We start from the raw sequence: 23,610 nt of genomic DNA, 5'->3' as shown, positions 1-23,610 counted from the left end.
GTGCTACTCAGCCGTTCTCAGCATCTGCTCATTACACAGACATCTTCAGCCAGCAGCATTAACAAACGCTTTATTGAGACCAGAGCAAACCCTCATAAAACTCCTGGGCTTGTAAGTCTTGAAAGGGGAAACTCACCCACCCCAAAGCCACCCTGCAGGGGCTCCAGAAGAGGATGCTGCTTCCCTCTGAGACCCCTCTAGCTATCTGGGGCTGAAGCCAAGCTCCAGCTGCGGTGAACCTTTTAGGCATTGAGCTTTCCTGCCCACAAAACCCTGAGGTTTTCTTCAGTGACAGGTGTGTGATCCTGGCTTCCAGACATGGAAACATGGCTCAGAGAAGGAGGTGATTGGCCAGAATCCTCAGCAGGCATGGGATGGATCTGGAATTAGAAGGCAGGCGCGTGCCCATCAACCACAGGAGTGCCCTTTAATTTAAGCCTGTGACATTTAGGCACCTAGGCTGCCCCTGTGACTTGCTTCTCTTTCCAAACCCCAGGAGGGCAGGGTATAGAAGGGCTTGGGAGAGGGAAATGGCATCTAGGTGAGGGGCTCACTTCACTGCTTCTGGGACTCTTTGGCTCTCTGTGCCCCATTTTTTCTGCTGCCCAGAGCAGGAGTGCAGGAATCTACCTCTTATTCCAGTGGCCCCGCCCCAAGTTCCTCCAGTCTCCTCAGCTCTGGCTGAGAACTTGGCCCCTCCAGCCTGCTGCACTCCACTACATGGGATAAATTTGGAGGCTGAGGTCAGGGGATTTGGAAGGAAAGAAGAGATGAAGGAGGGCCAAGGATGACCTTGGTCATCACAAAGGAGTGGACAGTGGCACCTGCCAGCCATTCTCACTTTAACCAGGGGCTTTGGGTAAAAAATACATACAACAAAAAATTCAAACATCACCCCTCCCCCAAACAAAAATATTTGCTATGCTGGTCTCAGTTTAATAACTGAAGACAGGATGAGCTCATGGAAGTCAGTGGGTCCCCACCAATTCTGGGGTACCTTCTAGCCTGCCTCAGAAGCTATTTTCTTCAAGTTGTATTCATGGGAGGCTTCTGCAGAGAATCCAAGAAAAAAAGCATATCCCCCCCCAAGAAAGCGGGAAGTGTTCTTTCAGTCTCCACCCATCCATGTACCCACCGTAGCCTTCTTCCCAAGGGGTCTCACTGTCTGGCTCTTCCAGAGACAGCGGAAGTCTTCACCTGCTTGGGCAAGGTCAGGTGCTCCCCCTCAGATTGAAGTACAACCCCTCAGATTCAAAGAGATAAAGTCCCTTGGCTAACCACAAGCTCCTGCCTCCCGAACTGTGGGGGAAAGGAAGAGATGGCCTGGGAAACCCCAGCTCACAGCACCTGAAAGCTAGATGCAAGTTAATGTATGGGAACTAAACATACCTGAATGACCCGCCTAAAAACCCTAACATCTTTCCTCAGAGGGCAAAAGACTTCATATTTAGTTAGTTAGTTACATTTTTATTTTACTTAAAGTTCTTTCTTATGTGTATAAGCATTTTGTCTGCTTATATGAATGTATAACACGTGTATCTGGTGCCCTGGAAACTGAATTTACAAGCAGTTTGAGCTGCCATATAGGTGTTGGGAACTGAACCTGTGTCTTCTGGTAAGGGCTCTTAACTGCTGAGTCATCTTTCCAACTTCTGCATTAAAAAAAAAACATTTATTCATTTACATTTTATTTGTGATTTTTAACATTGATTTGTTTTTAGATTTTCACTTTATTTTTAGTTTTTACATTGATTGATTGATTGATTATTTGTGTGTGTTGTAGAGACAGAGAGAGACAGGGATGACAGAGAGAAGGGGGAGTGCAAGCCATGGGAGGCATGCACAGGCCTGAGAGCAGTTCAGTCTCTCGCCATGTGGGATCTGAAGATCATACTTGGGCTGTCAGGCTTGGCAGTGAGCACCTTTACCAACTGAGCTATCTCAATGACCCTATTTACATTTTATTTAAGGGAGTGCCTGTGGGGGTCAAAGGACAACTTCAGGAGTCAAGGATTGAACTCAAGTTTGACTGCAAGCACCTTTACCTTCTGAGCTGTCTCCCTGCCCCATTAAATGATTTCTTCCTCCACTCAGCTACTCTTTCTTTTGAGCCTCAGAATGGGAGATAGGGCAGCTTCCCAGTTGAGTGAAGGGCTCTAAGCCCTTGTCTGAGGGCTGGCAGGAAAAGGGGTTGCCCGGCGAACCCCCCAGGGACTCTAGCAGAATCTGTACCTGTACACACACACCCCGGTTTCCTAGCCATCTCTGGATGAATGTCCCTAAGTGTGGTTGCCTGCATTTGACTGTGAATAAACTGTTGAGACTGTCACTGTGGACAAAGATGGATTCGATTGTGTGTGCTTTGGGGTAATTTGTGTGTTGGGTGACCCCATGAATCTGATACAGTTTGGGGGACTGGGCATAGGTGTCCCTATCAGGTGTGTAGCCATATATATAGGATAGAGTCATTGACTTTATGTTTCAGCACCATAAGGCCCAGGCTGTGGCTGCAGTACCTGAAAAAGGGGAGGGGGAGATGGTGACGCATGATGTCGTCGGTGTTTACCAGTGGTCTCCTGTGTTTACAGGCGGGCTGCGTGGAGGGGCAGCATAAGCAGGAGGACGCTCAGTCTTTCATAGCTGGCGTTTCTCTGCTTGGAGCAGATCGGACAGTTCCTGCTGCCCCAGTCTGTGACCTGTGCCCCAAGGAGGGGTATTAAGGTGCGCCTGTATTGAAAGGTGTGTTTGGGTTGGGGCTCCGTGGGGCAAGTGCTTTTGCACCTTCCCCATATTCCACAATGGCCAGACTCGTCGGGGGGCTTCGGCTTTTCGTGGTCGTTTTCGTGTGTGCATCTGTGATCATGTGCATTTTCCACATCTTCGTGGTGTGCGTTTGGGTCCTTCTGGGCTTTTGACCCGCGCCATGTGTGCGCGGGTCCCAAGCCCTAAGTGTCTTACTATGTCTGTGAGCGTTTTGTATTCTGAGTGCGTGCTAGGGCTTTCGCCCGCCCGCCCGGCTTGGTTCCTGAGACTTGCGCTAAGCCGGCCTGTGCGAGCGCCTCCGCCTCCGCCGCGTGCTGTCCTGTGTGCGGACCGCGTGCCCATCGTGCGCAGGTACCCGTCTAGCCAAGAGTGCGCCCGCGTGCGCAAGCAGCTTCCGGGCGCCGCGGCGCTGGGGGGCGGCCCCGCCAGGGGGTGGGTCACCGGGACTGGCCGGCGCCTGCCCCGTGCGCGCGAGGCGTGGGCGTGGGCGGGGGCCGCGGGGGGGGGGGGACGACAGTACGAAAAGGCGGCGCGCGGGCCGCAGCCGCAGCTCCTCGGCGGCCCGCACCTAGCAGCGTGCGCCCCAGTGCAACCCTGGCTTTCCCTCCGCTGGACACCCGTGCCCCCTTCATCGTCCGCAACCAGAAGCCCAGTGCAGCCCCCGGAGCACCCTCTGCCCCGCCGCCGCTCCCCGGACCGCGACCCAGGCCGCCCCGAGATGACCGCGACCGGAGCCCTCCTGCGCGTCCTCTTGCTCCTGCTGGCTTTCGGCCACAGAACCTATGGTGAGCCCCCCTGGCGGCTTGGCTCGCGCCCCCTCTGGGGAAGCCTGCGATGCCCCGCCGACCACCCCGCTGACCACCCCATACTCCCTGTCCCGTGCGCCCCAATTCCCGCCCGTCCCGCCTAACACAAAGTCCCGCACTGCGCCCACCTCATCCTCCCTGCGCCACTCTGCATGCTGAGCCCAGTCCCAGGGTCCTGGGGTTTGCGGGAGGTGGAGGGTCCCAGCCCCTTATTGCCCCGGCAGAAGTGGCGTTCGGAGGGGTGTCGTTGCGCAGATTGAGGAGGTATGGAAAAAGGAGGCTGAGCTGGGAGGTATTTTATTTAAGAAGAAAAAAACGGCTCTGGGTGCAACTTTGGGGGTGTCTGTTCCTGCATATGTGCTTAAGAACAGGTATTGGGGTCTTTGGGGGGATGATTTTACAGTTGTAGGCCCCAATTTCCAAAAGGAGTAAAGCCAGAGCTCCTCCTGCGTGGCGTGTTTCTCTAGGTGAGGGGCTGCGACACTTCTGTCTGCAGCAGCCATCTGTCTCTAGCAGCAAGAGAGTTGCCCCCTCCCCACAGCGACCCCAGGTCCCACTGCGCCAGTGGTTGTGTGTCGGGGGGCAGGGGGCTGTCTGGTAAGCCCGAGAGTCGGTTGAATAGATGCATACAGTAGGTGTCTATTAGTGTTGGAATCTGAGAGGCCCTGCAGAGCTATTGCGCAGTTTTTTTTTAATGTGACCAGTGTTGGGTAGGGAAAGGGGGAGGGATAGGCTTTGCCTGCCTGGTGTAACGGGTTAATCTTGGGGAAAAATCTAGTCGCTTTACCTGTGAGGCAGGCAGGTGAACTTGTCTGAGCTTTCCTAGACCTCAAAATCTCCCCTTTAGGTCACTTTGCAAAAGTGAGTGCTTGAGGGAATGCCCAGAGGTCAAAGGCTACCTCTTCATTGTCCCCCATTCCTACTTTTAGTGGTCTGGGGGTTCCTATTTTCTTTGGAGAGAAAGGTGTCTGCTTTGCACTTGGAGAATCAGGGGTCTGCTGTGCTTATCCCATGGCTGCTAGGAACAGGCAGGATTGTTTTCCTGGGTAGGTTGAACCACATCCATTCACAGACAACAAATACCTACTGTGTGCCAGGCTGGAAGGACACAGGGGTCTTTGGATCCCCTCCCTGCTGAGGGGCAGTGGGCCATTTGAGAGAAAACAGACTTTGTAGTGTCTTCCAGGCCTTGTGGGGGTGAATTGCGTACCTTTTTTTTCTTCCTCAGGGGCTGAATGCGACCCAGCCTGCGACCCCAAAAATGGATTCTGCGAGGATGACAACGTTTGCAGGTAATGGTGTAAGCTGCTTGGGAGCCATGCTGGGGTCCTGGGGGTCTTGGAGCCAGGCTAAAAGGAGGGGGGTGCTTTTTCACAAAACTGCGTCACAGCTTTCTTGCTCCTGCAGAAACTGGTGGAGGGGGGAGGGAGAGAAGGAGGGCATGGGAAAGGAGGGGCAGGATAAGGGGGGGCAGGAGGACATCTTACAGGGTGAGAGCACTGGGGGGGGGTCACTGCATCAAATGTGGTTCATGTGGGGGTCTGTAAGACCCTTGTTTCTGCTCTTGAGCGCCTTCTCTGAGTTTTCCATTCAGGTGTCTGCTGCCTGCTCCAGGGACCCACTGATTTGCCACTGTACAAAGACCACCAAGGGTTCTCCTTTCAGCACAGAAACGGCCTGAGCCCTCTTGGGACCCCTGCTCCCCTCATGTGCCCCCTCTCTCCCTTTTGTTCACACAGGTGCCAGCCCGGCTGGGAGGGCCCTCTGTGTGACCAGTGCGTAACCTCCCCTGGCTGCGTCAACGGACTGTGTGAGGAACCATGGCAGTGCATCTGCAAGGATGGCTGGGACGGGAAACTCTGCGACATAGGTGGGCACCGGCCTTGGCCCACCCTGACCCCTTTTCCCCTCCCCGTCCCTGCCTGGCTGCGGTCTAGAACCCCTAAGGCTCACTGTTTGTAGTATGTGATCCATAGCGCATATACATTTCCTGCTGGGCCTCAGAGGTAGAGACCGTATTCTGTTCACTTCAGCTCTGCGGGTTCCCAGGGTTGGGGGTGGGATGGGGGGTTGTTGGGAAACTGCCTGTTGAATAAAGAGTTACAAAATAAAACCCAATGCCCAGGGTGGCTGGACCACGGACTGGAGCCACTTGAACAGGTTACTGGAGCTGGGAGGTGGGTGGGGGTCTTCTCTGCGTGCTGTGGGAGGGATGATTCTCAGGGCTCAAACATCAAGAAAGGGGAGCCAACAAACAAATAGGGGAGGGGGGCTGAGTATGAATCACCAGGAAGGCCAGGGTTGGGGGGGCAGTCAGGTGTTGCAGGAGGTTGGTGGTGCGGAGAGGCTGAGGAAGGGTTAAGGTACAGACTGGTGTGATCTGTTAATTTCACTAATTCATGTGATCTTTGTAAAGTGACAGCTGCATTGTTGTAGGATTGTTCTCATTTGCTAACGCTGTCCCCAAAGCCCAGGAAAACTGAGGTCCCGGAGAATAAAGGCTATGCCCCCCCCCCCCCCCGCAGATGGTACTCCATCAGGAAGGCAGACAGCTAGATGCCCCAGGACCTGTCTGCTTAGCATTGCCAGTGACAAATAGGGAAATCAAGGATCAGAGATGCAAAAGGGGCCTCTGTACCCCAGTTGTCTGCTTTCCTCTCCCCGAGTGGTGGGTGGGGGAAGATTTTTGCTGCAGCTGACTCATGCTCTGGTCACGACTCTGCAGCCCCTTGCATCAGCAGCATCAGCAGCAGCTACCGTTGTTTGAGGGGTGCTAGAAAAACCACTGACCAGAGTTAGGCTTTTAGCCTGGATCCCATCCTTCTAGATATATGAATCCAGAAGACCTTTCCAGACAGAATTCTCCATCACAGGTCCCTCAGCATGCATAGCCCCCTCTCCATCAAAACCACAAAGCCCAGCTGCCTGGGTAGAAATGGTGGGGGTTGAGGATTGTCCCAGGGGGAACATAGCCCCTGGGTAATTGCTGTCCCTCTCCCTTTCTGCCTGCCTGGCCACAGCTGCTATTCAAGTGGAGAGCCCCCTCAGCCTTCTCCTTGCGGTAGCTGATTCACCCCTGTCTTTGGGGTTGGAGGCTCTGGAGAACTGGTATTTAGGGAGACTGAACAGTCTAGGGGTGGTCGCCAGATCCTTATCTTAAATTAAGATTCCAAGTGGTGAGAGAGCAGAGGCAGAGAAGCCAGAGCTAGCTTCAGAGGCTCAGCGCACTAAGGTTTTGCTAGCACTATCCCGGAAAGAGAAATCCTTAGGTTTCCTTGCAACACACCGGGATCTGCAGAGAGTCCACCAACACGGTGCACAGGCTTTTCCATGGACGCTGGTCTCCCCTTCATCAGGGTGCAAGTCTCTTTGAAAAAGGAGAGAAACTCTCCACGTGTGGTCTTAGCGTCAGGACTCCTTCTCTGGGGCTGCCTTTACTTGCAGTCTCTGGCTTTTTACAGCTCACATTGTAGAAAACTCTCAGAGATCAGCTACAGAGAGCTTTTCCTTTTTACATGGAGGGAAACTGAGGCAGAGCAGGAAGGAACTGAACTCTGTGGGGCAGCAGGTTGGAGCAGCCACAAAGGGCCCCTTCCTGCCCCTTCTGGGCAGCTGGGGTCTCCACCCGAGCCCCTTTGTTCAGTTCATCCTTGGCTTGCTGAGCCGAATAATGGAGTGAGCCTGACAGGAGGTGTTAAAAGCGCTGGAAATACAGCAGTGCTCATGGAAACCCAGACGGTCAGGAGAGCGCTCAATAGTTTTAATTTTGCTGCCTTCAAAAGATGCAGCCTTTTTACCTTTAGACCCCCTTAGTTCAGAACCAGAGAACAGAAGGACCAAGGGGTGGGGAGGTAGCCCTGGGGCTAAATTAGTCTTCTTGTTTCCTGATGGGGATCTTTGATGGGAAAGTGTGAAAAGCTAGTGTTTCCCCCTGTACTAGTTCCCAAGGTGGCAGAGACCCCTTTCTCTAGCTCTGAGAAAGGAGCCCGACTTTAGGGAATCTTGGCTCACTCCCCGTTTTGTGGAGGGACAAAGGCTTCTGCGGTGAAGGTTGTGTTGCCACAGGGCAAGGGTGCCAGGAAAAGGGTGCAGCTGCTTATCTTGGTTCCCCATGGCCTTGGCGTTCTCACTGCTGACCTTATAGTTAAGCTTCCTTACCCTCAGCACTTCAGGACTTTGTGGGGGAAATCACTGCACCCCCTTTCTACAAATCCCACTTGGAAATCACTAGCAGAGCCACTTGGGGTTCCTGTCACACTGGCCTCTGAGCACGAAAGCTAAGCATTGGCTTTTCTGCTTCCCAGATACACGGGCTTGCACCTCAACCCCCTGTGCCAACAATGGGACCTGCGTGGACCTCGAGAAGGGCGGGTACGAGTGCTCCTGCGCCCCTGGGTTCTCTGGAAAAGACTGCCAGAACAAAGCTGGGCCCTGCGTGATCAATGGGTAAATAGTCAGAAGACCCTTTCAGCCTAACCCCGTAGGACCTGTCCCCTGATGAAAGAAATGCTTCAGGCAACCCCTGCCCCACCTTCTGCTCTCATGGGGTAGGGGACCTTGGTGGAGGAATGAGCCATTTCCATATTTTTTCAAATGGCTCTGAAGGCAATTTCATATTCCCTTGATGTCCCCAAGTCCTGATGCCAGTGAATGACAGCAGATTGAGATGGGGACAGAGATGCCAAGCTGTATAATTTTCTAAAGGCGACTAATAAGGGATCAGAGTTCAGGAGGACCAGACTGTCAAGCCAGCTTAGCATGTTGTAGGAGGCAGTTTAGGGCATTGCAATTGGGTTTTCTGGGATGTCTGAAGAGATGGGAGGAGATGGGAGGGGGCACTATTGGATAGCCACAGTGGGGGAAAGGCTCTGGGGCTCCTGTCCAAGAGCCAGGAATCTGCAGAGGCTTCAGTCAGGAACACAGGGATCTAAAGATCTGTATGCAGGAAGGACATCAGAGGTGGTGACCATTGAACTCCACTGCAGTTAACTAAAGGGAGAACACAGGACAAGACCTTTCAACTTGTTCTGTTCTAACGGACTTGATCTAGTCCATCAAAATCGAGTTCAGGGGGGCCCTGAGGAAATTTTCAGAGCCCAGCTCCTTGCAGCCCTGGGGCTGAAGTCACAATGCTTACTCCTCATGTGTGTTGAGGGGAGGGGGCTTTTCTTTCCCTGGAGTTTTGGCATTTATCAGATGACAAAGGGCTAGCTCGTTTAAAAGCACTTACATGAAATGATCCGTGTGCTGCACTCGGGCAAATGGACCGCTGTTAAACAGCTCGCCATAGACACCACTCCCGCCAGCATAGATACGACTGGTAGTTCTTTCACTGACAGCCCCAGGGTTTTTTTTTCACGAGAACTGGCTGGGCCCACTCCACTAGGAATACTAATACAGGGTGGGGGTGGGGTGGGTGGCACGCACCGGAGCCCCGACTAACAGCAGACCTCCTCTTGGACAGCCCAGAGACCCTGTTTCTTGCCCTCCTCACCTGAGGGATCTTACCCTAAACTTGGGCTGTTACTAATACACCCTCTCCCAGCCTCAGTTTCCCCCATCTGTCTAGTGACTGACAATCCATGCTCTGGACTGAGACATGAGAGAGGACGTGAGAGGTTGGTTCTGTTTGAAGCTGACCAGGTTGAGCTCATGGCAGGGTGGGGTGTGCATGCCCTCCACCCTTGGGCAGCTGCTGAGCCTCCAAGCCAGGGGTGCCATCCCCAGGCGCCCACCTAGTTGGCATTATACCCTTCGTAGCCCGATGTGTTCTGAGCCCGGCCTTTTGTCAGGTCCAAAGGAAGGTCCAGAGAAAGGGAGCCTCACCTCTGCCCTCTGCCCCCTGCCCCCTGCCCCTACTGCTCCGTCCTAGCCCAGCCCCCCGAGGGCCCTTTACCTTGTCTATTGTGTCGTACGTAGTTCTCCCTGCCAGCACGGAGGTGCCTGCGTGGATGATGAGGGCCGGGCCTCGCATGCTTCCTGCCTGTGCCCCCCTGGCTTCTCTGGCAACTTCTGCGAGATCATTGCCAACAGCTGCACCCCTAACCCGTGTGAGAATGATGGCGTTTGCACCGACATCGGGGGCGACTTTCGTTGCCGCTGCCCAGCCGGCTTCGTCGACAAGACCTGCAGCCGCCCGGTGAGCATCTGCGCCAGTGGCCCGTGCCTGAACGGGGGCACCTGCCTCCAGCACACCCAGGTGAGCTACGAGTGTCTGTGCAAGCCCCCGTTCATGGGTCCCACGTGTGCGAAGAAGCGCGGGGCTAGCCCCGTGCAGGTCACCCACCTGCCCAGCGGCTACGGGCTCACCTACCGCCTGACCCCCGGGGTGCACGAGCTGCCAGTTCAGCAGCCCGAGCACCGCATCCTGAAGGTGTCCATGAAAGAGCTCAACAAGAGTACCCCTCTCCTCACCGAGGGACAGGCCATCTGCTTCACCATCCTGGGTGTGCTCACCAGCCTGGTGGTACTGGGCACCGTGGCCATCGTCTTCCTCAACAAGTGCGAGGCCTGGGTGTCCAACCTGCGCTACAACCACATGCTGCGCAAGAAGAAGAACCTGCTGCTTCAGTACAACAGCGGCGAGGAGCTGGCGGTCAACATCATCTTCCCGGAGAAGATCGACATGACCACCTTCAACAAGGAGGCTGGCGACGAGGAGATCTAAGCAGCACCCCCCCAGGCCCCTCTCTAGTATCGGGGTTCCGCAGAGCTCACTATATGCGGTCTGTGCTTCTCCTTGTGGTGCAGTTTGCTTCTGTGTGGAATCTAGTGAACGCTATGCTTACGTATATTGTCTTTGCATCGCTGTGTGCCATGCTGCCATGCTATATAAGAATCCTCTTTCTCCCTCTTAATGCATGATAATGAATAATAATAATATCTCTAAATGAGTTAAAGAAATAAGTATGTTATTCTAAACTCTTAAGTATCAAATATCAAATATAAAATCAAAAAAGACCAAAAAAAAACATGGTAACAGAACCAGGGCTTGGTACTGAGGTCCCTCTCCCAAGGGGCTCTCAGCTACCCGGTCCTCGTGCAACCATACGAATGCTGTGCCTGACCACTCACTGTGAAAAGGGCTAAACTCTTTCGTTCGTTAATTCTCACACACCGCTTCGGCTCTCACTCACATCCAGTCTCACACCGCAACCCTTAGATCTTTCCAGTCGATTTGTGACTTTGCAGTGTGTAGTGGCTGTGTGTCAGGCAGAGAGAGACCCCAGGTTGGCTGCTGGCAGACAGGTCAGGACCCAGTCCCAGCCCTGCCACCTCCTCGCTGTGTGACCCTTAGCGAGACCCCCATTCCAACCCTGGGCCACCTCCCCACCCCTCTCTTGAGAGAGGGGTGGAAATACCCACACCACCAAGGTCCTCTCTAGCTCCAAAATTAAGAATTAGGAACGAGGGAAATATACCAAAACAACTCCTGACTCCGAGAAGAGGATCTGATGGAGACTTGGTCTCATCCTGGGATCCGAAAGGTTTTGGCCTATCCTGGCTGTACACTTGATATTGAGGTCGATCCCAATAGCGTTTCTCAAAGTGGGGAGCCTCCTGGCTCATGTCCAGTTTGGGAAAAAATTGGCCCCTTTAGGTCAAAATGTGCCATTTGGTGTTGCCTCTTGAGCAACCCACTCCCGCCCTAGCTCAGCCCTGCCCGGCCCCATACCCCCAGGCTCCACCCTCCTCTCACCTCTTCCCCCTTAGAGTAGCCATGAAATGCTTTCAGACTTAAGTGTACCTTGAACCACAAGTGCCCCCTGGCAAAATCTGAGCGAGCAACGCAGCCCTCACCAAGGTTTTCACAGGCTTTAGTGGAAATTGCTGCTTGTGGGGCGCTTTCTTGTTCTATGGCGAAAGTGGGATAGCACCTGACCACAGCCATGGATGTACCCTTGTGTTGCTGAGAATACTACCCTCAGATCCCAAAAGACCTAGCCAGCTTCTGAATTATGAATTTGCTTTTTTAAAAAAGAGCTTTAATCTTTTTTTTTTTTTGCAAAATAAAAAAAAAATAACAAAAAAATTAGAAAGAAATGGGATAGAGCCCTGTGTAGCTTCCCAGCTCTTATTTGGGGTCTGGTTGCTACACAGTCGTTGGGTCCCGGTTAGGAATCCTTTGCTTCTTAGGTTACTTGGGTAGGAACCTATGCTCTTAGCTTTAAGTGTGAGCCATGTTTACCTTGCTCTGAATACTTGCTTGCAAGTCATTGTCACCATTATCTACTGTCATTCAAATCATAATCACAGCACACACTCACAACTTCATGATCATCACCCATTGGTCGGTCATGTGCGTCACCGTTGTCACACATTATGGACCTTGTCACCCTTCAACCTCTACCCTGGGGTCATTTCACCAAAAGCCCTGACTCAAAGAATCCCTCCCCAGTCATTGGTCATCATCAGCCCAAGCCCCTCCCAGTCCCACCCTGAAGCCCCTCCCCATTTTGCCCCACCCTCATCCTGATGAGGGTGTGTCCCAAGTCCCCAAATCCCTGCCTCCTGGTCCCCTGACTCCCTTCCGCCCTCCTCCAAGATCCCCTCCCCTGCCTCCAACCACTCCCCTCCCTGAGGCCACCCGCCCCAATCAGGTCATCATACCATCTCATTTTAAGAAAAAATCCTAAAAAATTAAAAAAAAATCACTAACAATTATTGACCTTTGCCAGGCTGGTGTCTGATATGCCCCCTGGCCTCTTTCAGCGTGAGACCTTGGCAGAGTCTGCTAACAATTCTGTTCCTCAGTTTCCCCAATGTGAAATTCTACAATTGGACAAAGCAGATTATTTCCCCACTCCACTTTTTCTTTTTGATCTCCATGTTGTGGAGAGCAGCCACATCTCTGAGGATAGGGGGTCCGGCTGTTCTCCCAGCAAGTCCTCATCCATCCAAAGTATTCATCATTCACCATCCATCCAGTCAGGGAGCGTTTCCAAGCACCTGCAGAGTGTAAGGCGGTGTGTTCTTGGAGCTGTGGGATGTGCGGGCTGAGGGGAACATTCTGGGAGGGGAGCAGATGTACAGGTGTCCCCGGGAAGCCAAGCACAGTGCAGGTAAAAAAAAAAAAAAAGAGACAACAACACCGTGGGAGAGTCCTGAGCAGATGCCTCCCTCAGCGAGCTACCATCTCACCTTCCCATGTGACAAAAGATCAAGAGACCAGCACCGATGAGGCCGCCCTGCCAAATTCCACAGCGTCCACCCTCCACGCAACAGGAGCAGCGTTCGTTTGCAGTCTCATCTTGGTCTTCACGTCTGCAGATCTGCGAGAATGTCAGATCTCTGGCTGCCCATACACAACTCATGTGTTTGGTGTAGTGCAGTTCATTCAGCGGGTGGAGTAGCTGAAAGATGGCTGTCTGGGACATCTTTACTAATTCGGTTCCAAATTCACAGTGGCGATAATTCTGTAACCAAAATGTTAACGAAATGTCCATCATGACGCGCTTTCTAGCCTCCCCCATCTTTTTTGCAGGCAAGTCCAGACGCAATGCAAAAACTAAACGACAACTTGTTTGTTCGTTTAATAAAGGAAAAAGGGCTTTTACTTGTGTTTGCTGTTTATTTGTTACTCGCCAGCTACACTAACCCCTCCCAGGGATAGCCTTGCACATAGGCCAGGGGTATTGAGAGCTCTGCTTTGGCCCAGCTCCAGCTCTCTCCGAGTGGCCTGGTGCCACAAGGTTAAGGGGAAACCCTTGGACCGCCACACATCACCTACATTGCCTTTACTTGGAGAAGTTTGAAATCCATGCATTTCCTGACTACAGCGACCAGGGCTTGGGAGACCTTGTCTGTGTCTAGCTCCATAAGTGTGGCTGCCCATGGGAGCTGTGGATGGATCTGGGACATGAGAGGGACAGGGACAAGGAGAGGGGACCAAGCGATTCACGCTTGAGCAGCTAGCTCTTTCCATGCACCATGTTTGGGCGCAGAGCTCTATGGAATCCTCCAGGGATTTTTCAACAGTTATTGGAGGGTGGTCCCTAAGGTGAGAGAGAATCTATAGGTTGATGGGCACCCAGCAAGGGCACCGAGGACCATGGCAGTGTATAGGCTCCTTTTGTACTCCTAATTCAGTCTCTATATGTCCTGGTGGTCTCTGCTGCTTCTCCAATCCCAGGGCACCATTAGCTGTGCGTCCAGTCAGTGAGTGTATCCCTCCCAGCACCCCACTCTGGAGAACTACCTCACACATGCAGCCTCGGGAGCCTCATTCTAGTCCCTGCTGATCCTTGGTTTAGTGTCCCATCTCTGGCCTCTCCCAAGACCTGTCCCTTGCCTGCCCAGCTTCCCAGGCTCAGAACCTGGTGTCTCTGGAGGATCACCTCCTTGCATTGCCAACCCTCCTGACTCCTCTCATCTCTTTCTAGCCTCATCCTCTGCCCCTTAGAGGCCCAGGCCCATTTTCTCTCCTTGCTTCTCTGATCTTTGTACCATGGCCCATCCCCGTCTGAGCACAGATGAAGCAGAGTACACAGGAGGGACTAGAAGGGAACATAAGATCTCAGACATGGGCACTGTTCTAAAAGCTGTAGGAAAATAGCATGTTCATGTCGAGTTAGGAAACATAAAAGCATCTACTCTGGGAATATGTTTTCTATGAAGATATTAACCCACAAATGCTTCAACATACCAGTGGGATAGAGCAAGAATCCCAGGAAACAAGGGCAACCTGACCCAGGGACTCCAGCACCCAACGCTGAAGGAATGAGCAATGCCCAGGTTATGGACACTGACTCAGATGATAGTTGGTGGGATAGGGAGCATTCAGCGCTAGCACTGGGTGACAGTCACCTTCTTCATCTCTGAGGAAAGAAGCAGACCCTCAATAAAATAGCCATGCGGGCTTTTAGAGATCCATGACCAAGACTGTTTTCTAGAAAAGCAAGTCTAACCAAATGTTAGATGAAAGGTCCAGGGGCCTTAGAAGTCTTAGGGTAGGGGATGCCCAGAGTCAGGGTGGTAAGCTTGGGTTGAGATGCCCCCTGAGACCACACCACAGCATGGGCATAGTAGTGGGAAATCCGAGGCTCTCCTGGTCTACGAAGGGGACCCCCCTCACACACACACACACACACAAAGTTATTTATTGAATTTGCTGTGCCAATGTGGCTCTGCCTGTTCTCTGTCCATCAGTCTGTTTGCCCCTGCTGCTCTTTCTGCCTCAACCAGGACCCCATTCTGCCTCCCCAGCCAGCCTTACAGGAGGCACAGTTAGGCTCCAGAGACTTTTGTGCTAGAGACTGGACCCTGGGAGGGTGTGGAACTTTTAAGAGATGGGGCCAAGTCGGGGTCTTTAAATCATTGGGGTCATGCCCTTTTGGGCCTTAGCAACTTTCTACCTATGAAATAGGTGGTTTTCTTAACAATGTACCCTACAAACTCGAGCAGTGGAGTCAGCTACCTGTGAAGCCACGCTATGTGCCTATGCTTGATTTCTTCCTTGTCTTACAATGTTGAGGAAGGTCTCCCTGTCACCCCCAACAAACACCTGTTCAATGAAACACCCACCTCCTGCTCAGAGGAAGGAAGGAACCCAGGCCTTGGTTAGCTGTGCAGGAAGACTATGCTCTCCCAGCCCATGGAGGGTGTTGGGTTCTGCATGCTGTTTCATCATGCCCAGGGCAAAAATGAAAACACAGGAGGTAACTCGACTGTGACCCAGGAACTCGTGAGAAGAGGAGTAAAAGGGTCTCCTTAGTGTCCTAAACAGCTTGTCTTAAATTAATATGCAGCAGCTTACTGATCAGGATGACCTATGGGAATGTTAGTCTAGGGCTATACAGCAGGTGATGTGGAAGGGTTGTATCGGCTCAGGACCCCCAAGACCAAGTTGTCAGCACAAAGGAGATGTATTGGTCCTGGAGAGACAAAGGACAGGGGTAAGGGACAAAGGAACAAGGTAAAGGGGGCAGGGGTGTTTGTCTGGGGTGGGGACAATACTGATGACAAATGGCTGCCCCTGGGTGTGGAGGAGACAGATGTGGCAGTTTATAAAGGTAAAAGGGGAAACCCCGTGTTAGAATGAAGTGTTTAATTTTAATTGGGCATGTTAATTGGGTGAGCCAAATGGGGCTCCCCACACCAGTTGAGGACCAAACTGAGCTAAATTCCCAACCTCCCAAAAGGGGGTTTTTGATTGCTAGACTTCAATACTTTGATAACTGGACCTTGGTAGTCAGCCACAGGAGGAGGAAGTAGTCAAATAGGGGATTAGACCTTGGGGGCTCGCTTTAGATTGTAATCTAATGGATTTTTGCAAGGCAGAGGAAAATGGGGAGAAGGGCAAGGCCCGCCTGATCCATGGATGCCATGCTCGGGTTGGCTAGAATCCCTTCATGATGGCGCTGGATTTGGATGTGAGTCTGGCTTGGTTTCCTTGATGTCTTCACTTCGCGCTGCCTGCTTTTGTGTGTGTGGAAGAGCGCAGTGAGCTGCTCGTGTGCCAGCGTTCCAGCGCTTCCAGCCAACATGGCAAGAGAAAGCAAACCAGAATCTGTGCACTTCACAGACTCCCATGCAGGCAAAACAGTTACGTACAGCAAATCAAATCACAAAATTTTTGAAAGAACAAAAGGAGACATGCCTGTCACCAAGGAGATTCTGCTTATCCTCCCCAACCCTAAAACTTCAAAATCCTCTAGAAGAAATAAGCCAGGAAGGGGCTGGGGGCATGACTTAGTAGAGAGCTTGCCCAGCGTGAGCGAAATCCTGGGTTTCATCCCCACCACTACATACGCTGGGTGTGGTGATGGACACCTCTAATCCCAGTCCTGAGAAACAGGAGGCAGGAGAATCAAGAGTTCGAGTGGTACAGAGTGAGCCGAGGCCTGCCTGGGTTTCCATGAGACCCTGATTCAAAACCAACAACAAAACCAAAATGAGGGCTGACAAGACAGCTCAGCAGATAAAGACACTTGCCACCAAACCTGAGGCTCTTAGTCTGATTAGGACCTCATAGGTCCCGGGAATGACCATGGGAGAGACCCAACATCCACAAGTTATCTTCTGATCTCCACCTGCTTCCTCTTCCCAACAAAAATAACAATAATAATATTTAAAAAAACAACAAAAGGCAAAGCAATAGCAAAAGCCAAAAAAAAAAAAAAAACCCAAACAAGTAACTAAACAAACGAACAACAAAACCCAACCCAGGCAAAAGGGTATGCTGCACATCATATCACAGCTTCCAACATGACCACTACTGTGAATGATGGGGAGGGGGGCAAGACAGAGGACCAAAGTGGGGCTTTTCCTTTTCTTTTGAGGGGGAGGCTACAAGGGTGGAAGGCAGACACAAAAAGATTAGAAATGAGTAGGATTGGGAGGTTCATGTTGCGAAATTCTTAAAGAACCAAAAAAATATTTTAAATAATAACGAAACAAAATAGAAATAGCTCAAGAAGTCAGTAAGACAGGGAACATACCCTTTGATTAAAAGTAATGATCTGAGTAATTAAATTCTATAATTTTTAAAATAAAACTTTTTATAGGAGTAGAACATTTCTAATTAACCCCTAAATTAATGTCAGTGTGTATTAGACTACTTGATAATATCATTCTGAATTTTAACTTAAAATGATAATATCATTTTAAGAAGATGATGAGAACAAGCGAGAAAAAGAACAACTGGGCTGCAGAGATGGCTCAGTGGTAAAGAACATCGGCTGCTCTTCCAGAGGACCAGGGTTCAATTCCCAGCACTCACATGGCAGCTCACAACTATCTGTAATTCCAGTTCCCTGGGATCTGACATTTCCATGTCAATACACATAAAATAAAGTTAAATAAATTATTTCAAAAATGATGTGGGATAACCCTCTGTATGCTGTAAATACCATTGGTTAATAAAGGACTGCTTTGGACCTATAGCAGGGCAGAACTTAGATAGGCAGGGAAAACTAAACTGAATGCTGGGAGGAAGAAGGCAGAGTCAGAAGAAGCCATGGAGCCAGTGCTGGAAAGAGAAGCTGGGAACATTACCCAGTAAGCCACAGCCAAATGGAGATACATAGATTAATGGAAATGGGTTAAATTAAGATGTAAGAGTTAACCAATAAGAAGCTAGAGCTAGGGCTGGAGAGATGGCTCAGTGGTTAAGAGCATTGCCTGCTCTTTCAAAGGTCCTGAGTTCAATTCCCGGCAACCACATGGTGGCTCACAACCATCTGTAACGATGTCTGGCACCCTCTTCTGGCCTGCAGATATACACACAAAGAGAATATTGTATACATGATAAATAAATAAATATTTTTAAAAAAAGAAGCTAGAGCTAATGGGCCAATCAGTGATCTAATTAATACAGTTTATGAGTGATTATTTTGGTTCTGGGTGGCTGGGAACAAACAAGCAGCTCCTCTCAACACACACACACACACACACACACACACACACACAGAGAGAGAGAGAGAGAGAGAGAGAGAGAGAGAGAGAGAGAGAGAGAGAGAAACAATCACCAAATAAAACAGAAAAGTAGAAAAGTCAGGGGGAAAACTGTGTAGCCAACTGGGGTGTGTATCCTTTAATCACAGCTCTGGGGAAGCAACAGGCCAATCTCACCAGCTGAGTCTACATAGTGAGTTCCAGGCCAGGCAGAGCTACCCAGTAAGGCCCTGTATTAAAAAAAAAAAAAAGGAGGAAAAGAACAAGAAAAAATACCATGACTCAGGTCTGGCAGGTGTTGTTTTTCAGCACGAGAGGGAAGGCATGACTGAGGCATGAAGCATCGCTTTGGAAGGGATCTCCATCCCCAGTGCCCATGTACTTTATTATAAACACAGAGAGACTTGAAAGTGTGGCTAGTTAATGCATCTCAACCAAGGAGATAATTGGCAATTCTAGTGACACCCTTCATTGTCAAAGCTTGCTGGGTGGTATCAGAATCCATCGGGGAAAATCCAACAATGCTGGTGACTAGCCCACAAGGCCCAGGAGAGCAGAGAAGATCCTGTCCCCAGTGCTTATAACATGTGGAAGAACCCGGAGTAAGGCCGTGGGTCAGGGCCGGGATTTGAAGAACAGCACACCCTCGTGTAAATCATTGTGTGTCATCTAGTTAGCAACTTATGGAACATTAGTAGTTCATTGCTTATAGCATTACAGATGATGACATTGGGGTTCAAAGCAGTCAATACCCACATACATCTGAGACCACTGGGTTAGATGGTGGTAGCCCGTGACTCCTACTAACATACACACCCACCTGTGCTTGTCTATCAGTTGGTCCAGTTTGCTTTTGCCTCCCGATTTTCTTAGTCTCCTTGCTTCTTTAAGAAATTGTTTCAGGTTGTTTCCCTCCCAGCAGGTCACTGGTAAACAGAGCTCATCGAGGTTCCATCTTGATCCTCTTGTGGTAAGTATTCCCTGCTTACTGAATACCCCCCTTGTGGGACAACTCATTGCACCTCTCAACCCCCTGCCCCTGGCAACTGCCCAGAGGAATCAAGACGACACTTTGCCAACCTGAGGATAAGCATGGACTCAGGAGCAGTTGATCACATGACAGCAATCACAGCCATACCCACTATCTTCTTCAACAGCTCAGAGCTGCACCGAGGGCTTCATTTGTAGCTTATCAGATGTCTCAGAGATCACAGAACACTCACTGTAGGGCAGTCTTCCATCTGGAAAGCAATATTGTGTTTCTCAAGTCAGAATGGGGACCTTGCAGATCAAGTTATCAATGGTACTGCCCACCAAAGGGCCCAATGGTTCCCTGACCTCCTGGGTTATCTTCTTGAATCAGGAATTCATCACTGGAATTATGAACTTAGCACCTGTAGACTCCTCACAGAGTCCTGGACTCACATAGTAGAGGCTCCAGTAGTAGGAAAGGCCAAGTGCAAGCTACTAAAATTATCTGAGTCCATGAAGACTGTTTACCTACCTGTGTCCATGAAGACTGTCTGTCTATCTGAAGCAAAACTACGTTGATGGAGATGGGTGCCCGCTGTGACTTAGATGTGGGAGGGATGTGGTTTGTCCTGCAAATACTTGTGTGTTGGAAGCTACGTCCTTTGTGTGATGACAACTTGGATATCTCCCTTGTAGCATGAAGTGAGCAGGCCTGCTTTTTGTCCTGTCTGGCTCCTGCACAGCTAGCTTAGCCCTAGAATAATTACACGGAAACTGTATTCATTTAAACACTGCCTGGCCCATTAGCTCTAGCCTCTTACTGGTTAACTCTCACATTTGATTAACCCATTTCTATTAATGTGTATAGCACCATGAGGTGGTGGCTTACCGGGAAGATTCTAACCTATGTCCATCTTGGGCAGGAGCTTCATGGGGAATGACTCATTGCCTTTTCCCCAGCATTCTGTTCTGTCTACTCCACCTATCTAAGCTGCTGTCCTATCAAAGGTCAAGGCAATCTCTTTATTTGACCAATGAAAGTAACACCTGTAGGGATAAGTCCCACCCCTTAGGGGGCGTGTTCGCCTCAGGCTAATGTTTACCTATAAATCTGGTGAGACTGCTTGCCGAGCTTGCTTCTGCTTTCCTGGTCTCCACAGGAACGGTGGTTCTGTAAGTCTATTTCCCCATTAAAGCTGTATATATTTTTACAATCTGTCTGCATTCGTTTACGCCTTACATTTTGGCGTCCAATGTCAGGCTATTTTGCCCCCGACTCAAGCATAGCTGGCTAGCTAACACAGCACGCTCCCGGGTACCGTTTTTTAGTTCGTGACTCGGGCCCCAGTGCCGAGTCTGAGATACACTAGGCCACATAGGCCCATTCTGCCCCGCCTGCTCACCAGTTGTGGTGGCGCACGCCTTTAATCCCAGCACTTGGGAGGCAGAAGCAGGTGAATCTCTGTGAGTTCGAGGCCGGCCAGGCGGTGGTAGCGCATGCCTTTAATCCCAGCACTCGGGAGGCAGAGACAGATGGATCTCTGTGAGTTCAAGACCAGCCTGGTCTACAAGAGCTAGTTCCAGGACAGGCTCCAAAACCACAGAGACCACCACTGGCAGGAACCGGTCATTGCAGGTAAAAAAAATTTCTTTTATAAATAAAATGTCTAAACACGTTACCATTCAAGAATTTAACAGTTTTTTTAATTGTACCATGTGGGAGATTTTACAAGAGGTGTCTATCACCCCACATCTATGGATCCTTCTGGGATTCGTAGTTTTCATTGGCACTAAATGGTTTGATAACAGAAATATGATAAAGTCTTTACAAGACGAATCCAGGATTCTTAAGGCAGAGATTGAATGCTTAAAAACAATTGAGAATGACAACAATCTTCTCAAGAATCAGTTTGAAGTCCTTCAGGAAGAGAACAGATCTTTGTTTAACATGACTCGATCAACCGAGCAAAATTTTAAAAAGGTACAGGCTGATGTTAAGGAGAAATTCATTACTATGGAAGAGGGAATAGCTGATTTGGATCCTAAGCTTCAGTCCCTTTCTGTAGGAACTGAAACATTAACTGAGAGAATCAAAACTGCTGAATGTGACAATCGGGTTTTGTCTAAAGTTTATGACAGATTGGCGGGAAGATTGTCAATACAAGAAGGCACGGTTTATGCCATAAAAATTATGTCCAAATGAGGTGTTATCTCTAATGGACAAACTTCATACTTTAGAATCCTCAATGAAGGCTTTGGAACATAATTCTGGACAGGAGATTCAGACATTGCAGAAGGCAATGGTGAATAGAATTGAAAAGATTGAGAAATTTCTAAATTCTGATGAAGAAGAGCAAAGGGTAGAAAGGCAAATTTTAACTACATCTGTGGGTAAATCTCTCTGGGACAATTTCCACAAAGCTCTACCTACAGCTCTACCTGCCTTTCCAGTAATAGCAACAGAGAAGGTGATTGGTTCCAGAAACCCTAGGGTCATCAAGGAAGATACATGGGAGCTTGCCCGTATGAATGATCTCAAAGAAATTAAATAGGCTGTCATAACTTTTGGGATGCACGCCTCTTTTTTTAAAGAGATGCTAAAATCTTGGGCCACAACAAGCAGAGCAACCCCCTCAGACTGGCTCCAGCTGAGCTCTGTGGTACTTGAGAGTGGACCGCAATTGAAATGGAAATGCTTATTCAGGCAAGAGGCTAGACTTTTAGAACAGCAGGAAAAAGTGAAGGGAATTGACATTTCCCTAGATAAAATTCTAGGTAAAGGGCTCTTTTCCGACCCTCAGGAACAAGCTAATTTGGATGAAAACACACTCTCCATGTGTACTACAGCAGCCTTAAGGGCTTGGGACAGGGTACAAGACCCAGGACAAAGAATGGAATCATTTGTCAGAGTTAACCAGGGTCAGAGAGAACCCTTTAGTGACTTTTTACAAAGACTAACTAAGGCTGTACAAATAGGGATATGTGACCCAGAAGCAAGACGTATAATGATTGAGTCTTTGGCTTATGAAAATGCAAATGTGGAATGCAAAAGGATTTTGGGGCCTTTAAAGCTCAGATCAGCGCCCTTGGAAGAATGGGTCTTGCATACACTGAATGTTGATACATTTGATTATGGCACTGAAGCATGGGTAGAAGAAGCAATTTCCAATGGTAAAAGGAGACACCAGAATACCAAATGTTTTAATTGTGGCAAAATGGGTCATATGAAAAGGAATTGTAGACAACGGATTTTCAGAAATAATAACAATGCATCTTCTAGAAATAACAGAAATAGGAGGACTCAGCCTTCAGGTTTATGTAGAAGATGTGGAAAAGGCAGACATTGGACGAATGAATGCAGGTCTACAAGAGATAGACAAGGCAACCTGATACAGATGGGAAACGTGAGAGGGGGGCCTCACAGGCTCCCATTGCAAACATGGTTCAGTCATTTCCAGTTTCTGCAGAGAACGTGCCTCATCAGGACAATTAGGAAGCCCCATGCCTACTGTTACAAGCAATAATGATCAGAAAGATAAGTTACGTGTGTTTTGGCAAACTTCTATAAATGATCAAAGACCTAAACTGAAAGTGTGTGTAAATGGCATTTTTATTACTGGCCTGCTGGACACAGGTGCTGATGTAAGTATCATTACCCCAGAATCTTGGCATCCGTATTGGCCTCTTCAGAATGTAAATGTTCAGCTCCTGGGAATTGGAACCCTATCTCGAGTAAGGCAGAGCATGAGATGGGTTGAATATATAGGGCCAGAGGGACAAATAGGAAAATTAAGGCCATATGTAGCCAATATTGCAATGAATTTATGGGGTCGTGACCTATTACAACAATGGAATATCCAAATTAACATCCCTGCTACTTCTAGAGCCTATATTTCTGAAAATAATATTAAAAGATATTACAAACAAAGAAAATCGGCCATTCGGGCTGTACAAGAACAAGCAATTGATGTCCCTTCAGAGATACCAACAGCCTTGCCTCTAAAATGGTTGACTGAGAAACCAATATGGACAAAGCAATGGCCTTTAGCTGAGGAAAAGTTATAGGCTTTAGAACAGCAAGTAAAGTTACAAACTTTACTGGGAGAGGGGACGTCATCCTCTAGAATTACTTCCAGCTGTCATATATATATATGTCTATATGATTAATGTTTAAGTTTTTCACAATGAACAATGAGTTTTTCCTGAAGTAACATTTGAAGTTTCCAGGAAGAAGATGGGGCCCCACAACAACAACTCTACCTGGTTGATATGACATCATGATACTGATAGCGCTACTACAAGACCTGTTTTGGGTACCAGCTGCACAAGACGATCCCAACTTGGTTAGCTGAAATGGTGCACATCTTGTACAACATTCTGGCCAGACCTCCACAAAATACTCAGAGACTATTTGCAATTTTAAAAGACATTGATCTTGAAATTTAACCATCATTTTACTTTCACAGGATCCCCCAGAAGGAACGTCGCCCCATGACAGCTGGAAGTAATTCTAGAGGACGACGTCCCCTTTCCCAGTAAAGTTTGCCCCTGGGTTTAGGGGCATCATTTAGGGGTTGGGAGATTGGGGAGGAATTTTAAAAGCTCAGGGATCATTTTTTAAAAAAAGAAGAGGGAATATTGGGATAATAGATTTATAATTGTGAGTTACTGTTTT

General features: G+C 49.5%; 1 protein-coding gene across 1 annotated transcript; it reads left to right on the top strand.

The window, feature by feature from the left end:
• Nucleotides 1–3,288: 3,288 nt before the first annotated feature.
• Dlk1 (delta like non-canonical Notch ligand 1) lies at nucleotides 3,289–13,081 on the top strand. The gene is made up of 5 exons (XM_057782756.1): nucleotides 3,289–3,548; nucleotides 4,798–4,861; nucleotides 5,309–5,439; nucleotides 7,874–8,015; nucleotides 9,489–13,081. Exons 1-5 carry the CDS (start codon nucleotides 3,482–3,484, stop codon nucleotides 10,234–10,236), a joined length of 1,152 nt encoding a protein of 383 aa, XP_057638739.1. The 5' UTR covers nucleotides 3,289–3,481; the 3' UTR covers nucleotides 10,237–13,081.
• Nucleotides 13,082–23,610: the final 10,529 nt, after the last annotated feature.

This window comes from Chionomys nivalis, chromosome 10, assembly GCF_950005125.1.
Source record: "Chionomys nivalis chromosome 10, mChiNiv1.1, whole genome shotgun sequence".
In the NCBI taxonomy this organism is placed as follows: Eukaryota; Metazoa; Chordata; class Mammalia; order Rodentia; family Cricetidae; genus Chionomys; species Chionomys nivalis.
Note: the sequence above shows the minus strand (reverse complement) of the source record. Positions and strands in the feature narration are given on the sequence as shown.

Bases quoted from the DNA above. Each gene is read 5' to 3' on its own strand.
- Dlk1 (XM_057782756.1), top strand. From the start codon at position 3,482: ATGACCGCGACCGGAGCCCTCCTGCGCGTCCTCTTGCTCCTGCTGGCT. The intron at 3,549-4,797 runs GTGAGCCCCCCT...TTTCTTCCTCAG, and splicing joins TTTCGGCCACAGAACCTATG to GGGCTGAATGCGACCCAGCC. The intron at 4,862-5,308 runs GTAATGGTGTAA...TTGTTCACACAG, and splicing joins GAGGATGACAACGTTTGCAG to GTGCCAGCCCGGCTGGGAGG.